The 10346-nt window shown below is 33.6% G+C and overlaps 2 protein-coding genes across 4 annotated transcripts; one reads left to right on the plus strand and one right to left on the minus strand.

Annotated features, from left to right (window-relative positions):
• The first annotated feature begins 347 nt into the window (after positions 1 to 347).
• On the plus strand, positions 348 to 3192 carry LOC109606730 (protein rogdi). The gene is made up of 7 exons (XM_020023267.2): positions 348 to 495; positions 594 to 665; positions 724 to 858; positions 1463 to 1623; positions 2197 to 2317; positions 2377 to 2586; positions 2642 to 3192. Exons 1-7 carry the CDS (start codon positions 460 to 462, stop codon positions 2708 to 2710), a joined length of 804 nt encoding a protein of 267 aa, XP_019878826.1. The 5' UTR covers positions 348 to 459; the 3' UTR covers positions 2711 to 3192.
• An 894-nt stretch (positions 3193 to 4086) lies between these two features.
• Positions 4087 to 10130, minus strand: LOC109602659 (arrestin domain-containing protein 3). Of its 3 annotated transcripts, none has more exons than XR_007548141.1 (8): positions 9925 to 10130; positions 6006 to 6120; positions 5800 to 5952; positions 5522 to 5745; positions 5090 to 5464; positions 4520 to 5035; positions 4391 to 4441; positions 4087 to 4330 (listed from the first exon to the last, which is right to left on the minus strand). XR_007548141.1 is itself a non-coding variant. In XM_020019082.2 (8 exons), the coding sequence occupies exons 2-8, from the start codon at positions 6112 to 6114 to the stop codon at positions 4299 to 4301; spliced, it is 1437 nt and encodes a 478-aa protein (XP_019874641.2). In that variant the 5' UTR covers positions 6115 to 6120; positions 9925 to 10130; the 3' UTR covers positions 4087 to 4298. The 3 variants fall into 3 exon arrangements, 2 of the variants coding, with proteins under 2 accessions (XP_019874641.2, XP_019874640.2); XM_020019082.2 differs by having other exon boundaries at positions 4543 to 5035; XM_020019081.2 differs by lacking the exon at positions 9925 to 10130 and adding an exon at positions 6628 to 6778 and having other exon boundaries at positions 4543 to 5035.
• Positions 10131 to 10346: the final 216 nt, after the last annotated feature.

Consider the following 10346-nt stretch of genomic DNA (forward strand, 5'->3'; position numbering starts at 1 on the left):
AGATAAAAAATTATTTATTGTTACCACATTCTCACCAGCCAACTTTTATTTTTTGTTAAATATAGAAAAACGAAATATTCACATTAAATCTTATTTCAAGGATTTTCTAAATGATATTCCAATGCCTACATTTTTAATATGTATTTTTACCACGTTATCACTAACAAGCCATAAAATTATAATTATTAACATAATTTAAATTTCAAACACTTGACGAAGTAGAAATTAAATAGACTATCCAATATTTGTGGTCACACTTTATATTCAAAACTCGAATTAATAAGCCTCATGGTATACTTACACCACTTGATGGTGTAATCTGGCTTGCCTATCCGCCCCCGGTGGCGCATAATCAGTACGCGACTCCCACTTGTCAATTTTTGTTATTATTAAAAGTTAATGGGTTGGTATAAAAAACGGTGTATATTTAATTAACCAAAAGCCCAACCTTTTTATAAGATGGTAGATTGTGAAAAGGAGGAAGCACTAAATCTTGTAAGTGTTTGTACGTCATTTTCACCGTCTAAACGGGTGAAATTACAGTTTGAGGTTATGTGGGTCATATATTGATTCAAATAAACTTTTATTTTTAGCAAAAAGAATTTGAATGGGTGCTAAACCAAGAGATACACAAGGGTTTAGAACAAATCCATAAGATATTAGTAGTGAGTATCTACTTTATTTAATTGTGTGACATCTTCTAATGGGACATTAACATTTCAGGAATGTGTAAAGAAATTTCCTGTTCAATTATATGGTCATGATAACTCATTAAAGAAGGATAAGTTTGTGCTTTCAGTGACACCAGAGAGTCTAAAATGTGTTGTCACATTGACTGGGGATAGCATAACTCATGCAGTAAGTCATAACAACTTTAATCTTTAGTTTTAAGTGGTTTTTAAATTATTTGTGTCAACACATGTTGTATATATTTTGATTCAGATTTCTTTGTACAAATATTTACCTGAAATTCGTTCTTCTTGTTGCATAAAGCAGTCTAATATCAACAATTATTCATAAGATCTGATAAATGTGAAAAACATGTTCCAAGTTCCAAATAATACTCTTGTGAATGATTGTATTTTACATAGAATTAATAAGATAAGAATTTGATTAAATATATTTCAAAATCAAGTTCATATTGCTACATCTAACTGTACACTTACTTTATAATAAGTTAATTTATTTATTACATTAATATTAATCAGTTTCTTTCAAATATATTTTATTATATATGTATGTATTTTTTACATTCTCTAACAATGATTATTAAGTAAATTTTAATTATTGTAACCTCCCTGTTAATTCTTAACAATTTGTTAATAAAATAAATGAGCCTTATTTAATGTTTTCTCTTGACATACTTTTTGTAATAATTTCCTGTTGTATGTCAATAAAACTGCAATAAACGTCTTGACCCCCTGTTATTTTTTATTTAATTGTTCATCAATGAAACTTTAAGGATATCAACTTTAAAGTGACGCGCCAAACAAATACGACGATCGTCCGTACGTCCATCCAAAGCGAATATCCGTGGAAGCTGCAGCAGGTCCAGGATGCCGCCAATCATTTGCAGCAGGCCATCTACCACATAGACGATGTCGGGAAGAACTACAAATTCAAGTAAGTGGCTAATTTATTCGGACTCAACACGCGTCGGTGTTTTTTCTCGAGTGTCGGCGTCAATTGTGCTAATTGTACGATTTGTAAATGTGATTATTCGATATCTCGTGCACAGATTTATTGCCAGCAATATTGGTTGAGTGGTATTTACCGATCGGGCTATAAATAAGCTTTGTTAGGAAACACTTGATAACTGTTTTTTTATTATTATTATCATCGGTCGTAATAATAATGGTAACGTGACAGCGAATATTGTTTTTAAGCTTGGCAATTCTTATCGGAACACTCGTTTTTTTATGGTAATCATCCGCTTGGCATTCGAAGCGAGGAAATTATTTAATAACCGTAAATAAATGTTTATTAATAGGACGCAATTGTATAATTCATTAAGCTGCAATTTACATAATTTTGTATATGTGTTATTAGACCATCTGCTTGTTAACTAAATTGACTCTAAACAATGCACAATGATTTATAAAATACTACATTTATAAACTTCTAACTTGTAGGAAAACTATTAAACTATTATCTGTTATTAATAACGAGCCTTGAATTAAACGTGTTTATTTAAAGGTCGTCGGATGAAGTTCTCCACATTTTGGGAAACATACTAGGAAGCCTCCAAAGGGGCAGGACGAGCCTGATAGTACCTAGAAAAAAAGCTATCGATGACCTAATGAAAAGTCGCAATATGGTACGTTTCCTGGTTTGCCCATTTAATTAAATCATTATTCACCCCCATACGTATTTTAGAAATCGTTGTCCCCAAACTTGTCCGAAGATTTGGCAATCAGTTTCTACATTCAAAGCCACAAGTTGATATTTGCAATCTACCAACTGACCAATCAGCAAGGCACTATGAAATACGAATCCAATCATGCTGAGTGTTCAGTGCCTTGGTTGAATGAGGTTCTTGTTTTCTTTACTGTCAGCTTACAGTTGTGTCAACAGCTAAAAGACAAGGTAAAGGTTTTCAGCTGTATTACGTAGGAATGTAATTGTTTTCTTCTGTTTTTAGATCTGCGTTTTTTCACAATATAAAGATTTTACTGTTGGTTCGAGACCGTCTAGTCCGTGTCCTGCCTAATCTCATTGCATAATTCTTGTTCAAACTGTAGATAATTAATTATGATATTGTCAATTTAAAATATTGTTGTATATATATATTAGTGATAGTTTTATCATGTGTAGACCATTGACTTTTAATAATTAAGGTAAATATATTTATTTATAGGACGTCTACAAATTTTTTCTAGTATTCCTCATGTTTAATATTAAAGCTAAAACCAAACTGCATTTTTTTCTTCTATCTGAGTACCATTCATTTTATTTAACTGTAAACTGTATGCTTTTAGAAGTGGATGCTTATTTATTTTTATGATTTCTTTTGTCATTCCTGTTTATTTCCATAACAAGATGTAACCAAATAAGATACATTTATTATATTATGCACGTGTCGCTCTTTTTAAAGAGAAAATGTCTCTTGACAATAATAACTGTTTTTTAAAAATCTCACCCAATTGTGATGTTTGTGATTGTTTATGGAGAGCAATAAACTCACTGTTGTTAGTATGTTGTTTTATTTACCAAAATGTGGAACTAATTTCGACTGATTGATTGATGAAGTTTATTTGAATCTGTTTATATTTTATTGAATTTCCTATTTAAAACATTTTTCCCATTAGGTAATCTGTTTGGGCTTCATTTATAAATGTTTAATTACCTTTTACAAAATATCAGAAATTCCCATTTAATTACATATAAAAAATATCCAGATTTTTAACAGGTAAAATCTATTCAAAGTGTATATTATATATAGAATACAGAATAATAGATTTTATTGATAATATTCAAGTTTAGTGAATAATGATTGAATAAAAATACATACTTCCGTAGATTGATCGTCCATGAATATAGTGAAAAATAACAAATCAATTCATAAAACACATTCATTGTACTGACTGATTATTTCCAATTGGATATAAGCTCTTGCATCGATTTTGGCTTATCTATTAATTGAATTTGTATCAGTCCTCTAAAAATTTCAGCTACATTTTTATGCACCATGATAGTTTTCATAAATGTTTTTATGTAAATTGTACATGCAAAATATGAGTGTGGCACAAATTGTTATTAGTTGCTTTCAGCAAAATCCTTTATACGTTGAACTAAAATTGTTTTTGTTCTAATTTACGAATCTGTGTCACATAATTTTTAAAAGTTCATTCATTAATTTGCATTCAGTTGAAATGTACTGGGTGATTATATGGATTTATAAATAGGACCGTTTAAAGCAGAATCAATAGTTTAAATTACGCTTTCATAAATAATCAAGTCATTTTAAATTCGTAACATGAATTAGCACTTTGGTCACCTTTTTAACGTTTCAACACTTAATTCAAAGATGGCGTATGCTTTTAGTATTCTAAAATTATTCACTGAAAAAACATAAAAAAACGAATGTACTTTAAAAGCCCGTTTAATTTCAGCAAAAATAGAAAATAATTACAAAAATATACTATAAAATATATGTAAAACTACACACACATTGAATAAAACACTACTAAAAGATTAAAAATGTTCAAACAAATGTTTTCGTTTCTGACAGACAGTAATAATATGTGTATTCACTTTTTAAGCGTATGTAGTGACAATGCAAGCTGACAGTATGCGCTTTATTGAGGCTTCACAGAATCATATGATGGAGCTGCAATAAATAAATTAAATAATATTTTAATAAATTAAAATATTTTATGAAATAACTTACGTAGATCCCTTGAATTGGTCGTTTCACCAGCTTCTTGAGCTTTGGAGTAACCTAAGAAATTGAAAAAAAATACATTAACAAGAACACTTACGCACGAACGCAATAAATAGTCAAACAAAACACACTTACACAATTAAAACTTATTATCTAACCGTTTGTGGGTGCAGTTGGTGCTCCTGGTTGAGCAGGCAATTGTGGGTAGACTCCGCCAGGGCTAGCGAATCCCATCGGTCCCGGAGGTCCGCCAGGATACCCTTGAGGTGGCGCACCGCCGGGATACCCTTGAGGTGGGGCACCGCCAGGGTACCCTTGCGGATCACCACCGGCGTATGGGTAACCTCCCGGAGGCGGGGGTCCACCGGGATATCCCTGTGGCGGGAATCCTTGAGGTGGGCCGCCTGGGCCACCTGGGTATCCTTGCGGAGGAAATCCTCCTGGAGCACCTTGAGCTGGAATTCCGCCAGGTGGTGGTCCTTGTGGTGGGAATCCTCCTGGAGCAGTTGCTAGAGGGAAACCACCCGGTTGACCTTGAGATTCTCCTGCAGGTGGTTGTGGAGGAATTTGGCCACCTGGTGGGATATTTCCCACTATTGGCTTGATTTTTATAACCAAATCTTTGTGGTAGGAAGGTAAGGCAGCTCGAACCTAATAATTAATATTTTATCAAAATAATCCCTGGTTTAATATTGGATGTTGTACCTCGTAAATGTGTGACGCTTTGAATAGTTTACACTGGTCAAAGTTGGGCAGGAAAGTTTCAGGTGGTATTGGTAATTGAACGTTGTAGGTGTGTTCCCCATGGGCTCCCACTCCAACATCTTGAACGGTGGCTAAATCCCTCCCATCTACTTTTTCCGAGGTACTTGGCACATTGGCCATAAATGTTAACCGTTGTTTCAGCGTAACTTTTAAACTATCAACATTGACATTCGACTGGTTTGAGATTCTAACGTGCATTGAAACGGTTTCTCCAGGTATACATGCTTTTTTAGGTAACTGAACATCCATAGAAATTGGTCCGGATGCACAGCAGAAGCAGCACACAGTTTTTTCATCAGAATAAGACGAAGGTCCCTGTTTAATAAACGAAATGTTAAATAAAAGATAATTCGTAGTTTTACTTATTCATACTAAGAGGTCTGGAGTTTGTTCGACCCGATTTAAGTCAATTGGTGCGTTGACGACAAACAAGAATTGGTCTTCGAAATCTTGTCTCATGGGGCGGTCTATTATTCCATGGACCCTGTAAGTTATGTTGCCGTTGGGACACCCGAAACTAGTGGGTAGATTGTGGGGTAAATTGTAGCTGAACGGGTAGATATGTTGACCAGCAGACAGACTAGTACTGCCAGTTTCTGAAAAATTGCTCACTCATTTAAATGATGTAAAGTTTTGATTTTAACTTTTACCTGCTCCATAAAGGATAATCTCATGAAACAGGAAATTATTATCTCCTATGAAGTTACAAGTTTCATTTTTCGTGGAATTGTCTGTTGGGTTCGTGGTCTTTTGTTCTCCCAACCATTCCGTATGTTCACTTCCGACAATTCGTATTTTGACAGCTGGAAACCAAGTTATTGGAAACTTGAAGTGCAATTTGGTAAGTTTTCGTTACCTCTAAGTGGCGATTCACTGTCCAAGTTGCATATAAACTTGCCTTGGATGAGATTGCCAGGAAAGTACTGACCATTGTAGTTGTCTAACCACACCTTACAGTTAGACATTGTTCACTGTAAATAGAACAATTTTAGTGTCATCTCCATTAAGTACAATTTAATAATTAATCAAGTCAATTAAGATTAATAATTTACAGCCTCTGGTATTGGATGTTATAAAAAAAGTCATCAAAATAATTAATCGAATTCGAATTGATAATAGTAATTAAGCTGTTAGTTTATGGTGCGAATATGTCTATCCACGTTTTTGTTGGAAATTGCGGATTTTCTGTTTGTCAATTAAACCTTTCAGGTCCATTAACATTTGACGAAGAATGACGATTTTTGGTGACATCATGCATTATGTAACGTATTCTAAATAAATGTACGGTTGTCGCGCGAAGTTATTGACCCGCCTCTGATGTGGTTCCTGCTAGCAGGTCCTGCCGCCGGCGAACGCAAGACGCCTGCGTAACGATCCCACTATATTTATACGATTACGACAAACTTAACCTCCGGATCATTTGTTACATACTTTTTTAATTAACACGTTAATGAGGAACGAGGCGCAGTACGACTCACCGGGGTTGGAGGCGGAGTACGTGATGTAAAACAGGAGTATTTACTTCCCGGGTTGCGGTGGACGTGGTGAGGTTAGACACTCGGTGGATTACGACATCGTTGTCAATAACGCGAGCCGTGGCTTGAATTCTTCTGGGCCAGTGGCGGCGTCGGGGACGCGGACGTTGCGACATTGAAAATTTAATTTAAGCTCTGCCCGGTTTACGGTCGACTTGTTTATTTGTACGTCGGAATAACAATTCTGAATGTTTGGTCGCAATAAGTGAGTCCGTACTGCTAAGAAAATGTTTGAAAATTGAAGCGGACGGTTTAATCAAACTTTTTTTTTTTGTTTATTGAATGGATTAGCTTTGTGATTGAAATAAAATCCAAATCAACGTACTCCAAGCACCATATAATGTATATGGGTAGTACTATATCGTGAAGAAAAAAGTGAAAAATATTTGGGAATATTAGACAGAGGCTCAATGAGGTACTACTTGGCTATATAAACTAATGTAGGTTAATTAATCAATGTATAAAGACAAAGAAGGGTACCGGGACTTATTGTGATACTTATTTTGACTATATCAATTAGTGTATTTAAACCAAGATACCACTGACACATACAAGGTGGGCCACCCTGTATATATTGGATGTGGGTTGTCCTATACTGTAGACTAAAATGTCATAAATACTTAGGAAAGTTAGAGAGGAACTATATGTCATACTACATTTGATTATATCAGTTAAGGTGTGTTTTTAAATATTGGTACCACTGACACATATATGTGGCTCACCCTGTATATATTATCTATCACTAGAACTATAGTAAAATGTCAAATTTACCTGTGAATATTAGAATGTGTCTATATCAGTTGATTTACTTTATTTAATCATACACGTACAGGGTGGACCAACCTGTATATATTATCCCTGGACAGTGCTATATTCTTGAGTATGTTACTATGTTAAAAATATCTGGGAATATTAGAGAGGAACTAAATGTGACGCCATCTTTGTCAATCAATGTATTTAATTAAAGGTACTGCAGACACATACAGGGTGACCCATCCTGCATATATTATATATGGGAATATTAGAGGGAATATGATACTATTTTTGACTATAACAATTAATTCGTTAAATTAATATATTTGAAAAAAGGTACCACTCACACGCACAGGGTGGGCCACTTCGAATATATATAAGCAGTACTGTAGTATAGAGTAAGATGTCAGCCATATCTGGAAATATCAGAGAGGAATTTATTTGATACTACTTTGACAGTATAAATTATCGTATTTAAACAAAGATATACCACCCTGTATATATTATATATGAGCAGTAATATACTATGGAGTAAAATGTACAAATTCCTGAAGAGATTAGAGAGGATTTTAATATGATACTCTTTGTATATCAATAAATTCATTTAATTAATGTATTTAAAAAAGGTACCACTGACACATACAGGGTGGGCCACTCCGAATATATTATATATGAGCAAGACAAAAGTATAGTGTAAAATGTCAACAATATTAGAGAGGATTTTAATGTGATATTCTATTTGCCTATATCACTAAATTTATTTAGTGATTTAGGCAAACATTTTATTTAAAAAATGGTACGACTGACACATATTATATTATATATGAGTAGTACTATACTATGCAGTAAAATCTACAAAATACCTGAGAATATTGTAGAGAATTTTAATCTGATACTCTCTTTGTCTATATCAATAAATCCATTTAATTAATATATTTAAAAAATGGTACCACTGACACATAGAGGGTGGGACACTCCGAATATATTATATATGAGACTGTACTATAGAGTAAAATGTCAACAATATCTGGAAATATTAGAGAGGAACTTATGTGACACTACTTTTGACTGTATGAATTAATGTATTTGATCAAATATATTATCCTGTATATATTATATATGAATGTATATATTATATATTTGTAATACTATAGTATAAAGTGTACAAAATACCTGAGAGTATTAGAGAGGATTTTAATGTGACATTTTCTTTGCTTATATCAATAAATTCATTTAATTAATGTATTTAAAAAAAGCACTATAGATACATACAGGGTGGGTCACTCCGAATATATTATATATGAGCAGGACTATAGTATAGTAAAATGTCTACATCTGGAAATATTGGAGGTGAACTTATGTGATACTACCTTTGACTGTACAAATTAATGTATTTAAACAAAAAATGACTAATACTACAATACTATGGAGCAAAATGTACAAAATTCCTGAGGATATTAATGAGGGTTTTAATGTGATACTCTCTTTACTATAGCAATTAATTATTTTAATTAATATTTATGAACAAAGGTACCACTGATACGTATATCCTGTATACATTATGTATGAGTAGTACTACATTATGAAGTAAAATTTCAAAAATATTTGGGATATTAGAAATAGATTTAAGGTTTATATTTGTCTATATAAGTTAATGTAACTAAATAATTTAAATATAAATAGAAGTATTACTCATAATACATAATAAATCACCCTGTAAGTAATACTTATGAGTATTACTATTGTATATTTTTTTGATAATTACTTCAATCGTACAAAGAAGCGATTATTAATGGAATGCGTGTCTTTAATTTATAGTGTTGTAAAAGTTATACTTATAAATATAGATAAAACTTGTTTATTGTGTTTAAATTGCCACATTTAGCTATCAAACATATGATGAGCATTAGCTGTAGTATATTATTTTTAGTGCTGTTGTAATTCAAATTGATTATTGGTTAATATTTCCGTAACTTAAATATATATGACAATTTATTGAGGAGATTGAAATACATATTAAAAATAAATTAGTTAAGTATTTAAGCTTTCTAAACGCCTGCATTCTAGACCATTAGCATTCGGCGTAAGTGGCTACAAGTTTCCTCGCACAAGTTCACATTGTTTCCGTTTGAAGCACGCATTCACACTGGACCCGTTTCTCCGGCCGAAATCGTTAAATCGGACGATGATCACACACCCATTCATTCATAACTGTTTAAATTATAATTAAAGTACAACTCTCTAGCCGAACCACCGATGCGTTCACATCACCAGATAATCCACCGCGAGATCGTTCTTGACTCCGCCGTTCACGTACGAAAAACCAAAATCGCATTATTAAAACATCGAAACCACCTCGCATCGCACCACCACCTCCGTATAATGGTGTGTGTATGTAATAAATCCGCCCATGTGAAATTAATACCATGCAAATTTAAGCCCGAAACCTCGAAAATTATACGGGAATGTAAAACATTTCCGACTTACCGCAGCGGCACTGTTGCAATATAATTACGGCACGGGCCTCCACCCCCGAAAAACGGCGCTGCGTCTAATTATTTCAGCACATATCGCGTGCGGCCGGACGCACGAGTTTTATTTTATTCTATTCTTTTTATTTTTTTGGATTTGGGTGTTTCGCCTCGCGGATCGTGGACCGTTTTGTGCGTTTCGTGGCGCAGCACTGTTCCGCCGTCGGACTGAATGGATGCTAAAAAGTCGTACTAACCTTGATGTCGTGGGATTGTGGCCGCGAGTAATTAGCATAGGCGGCGAGAGTGATGCGATTTTGGGTACTATCGGTATTGCCTAACTAAATGCTCAACTGTCTGGTCTAGTTTTGTGGAAATTTGGAAATTTTGAAGTGTTTCCACTACTGTTTATACTGTTGAATAGGTACTACAACTTAA

This window comes from Aethina tumida, chromosome 5 (assembly GCF_024364675.1).
Source record: "Aethina tumida isolate Nest 87 chromosome 5, icAetTumi1.1, whole genome shotgun sequence".
In the NCBI taxonomy this organism is placed as follows: domain Eukaryota; kingdom Metazoa; phylum Arthropoda; class Insecta; order Coleoptera; family Nitidulidae; genus Aethina; species Aethina tumida.

Coding starts and splice junctions, on each gene's coding strand:
- LOC109606730 (XM_020023267.2), top strand. CDS start 460: ATGGTAGATTGTGAAAAGGAGGAAGCACTAAATCTT. Junction 859..1,462: donor GGGATAGCATAACTCATGCA/GTAAGTCATAAC, acceptor TGAAACTTTAAG/GATATCAACTTTAAAGTGAC. Junction 2,587..2,641: donor GTCAACAGCTAAAAGACAAG/GTAAAGGTTTTC, acceptor TTCTGTTTTTAG/ATCTGCGTTTTTTCACAATA.
- LOC109602659 (XM_020019082.2), bottom strand. CDS start 6,114: ATGTCTAACTGTAAGGTGTGGTTAGACAACTACAATGGTCAGTACTTT. Junction 5,746..5,799: donor GATTATCCTTTATGGAGCAG/GTAAAAGTTAAA, acceptor GCAATTTTTCAG/AAACTGGCAGTACTAGTCTG. Junction 4,331..4,390: donor GACCAATTCAAGGGATCTAC/GTAAGTTATTTC, acceptor TATTTATTGCAG/CTCCATCATATGATTCTGTG.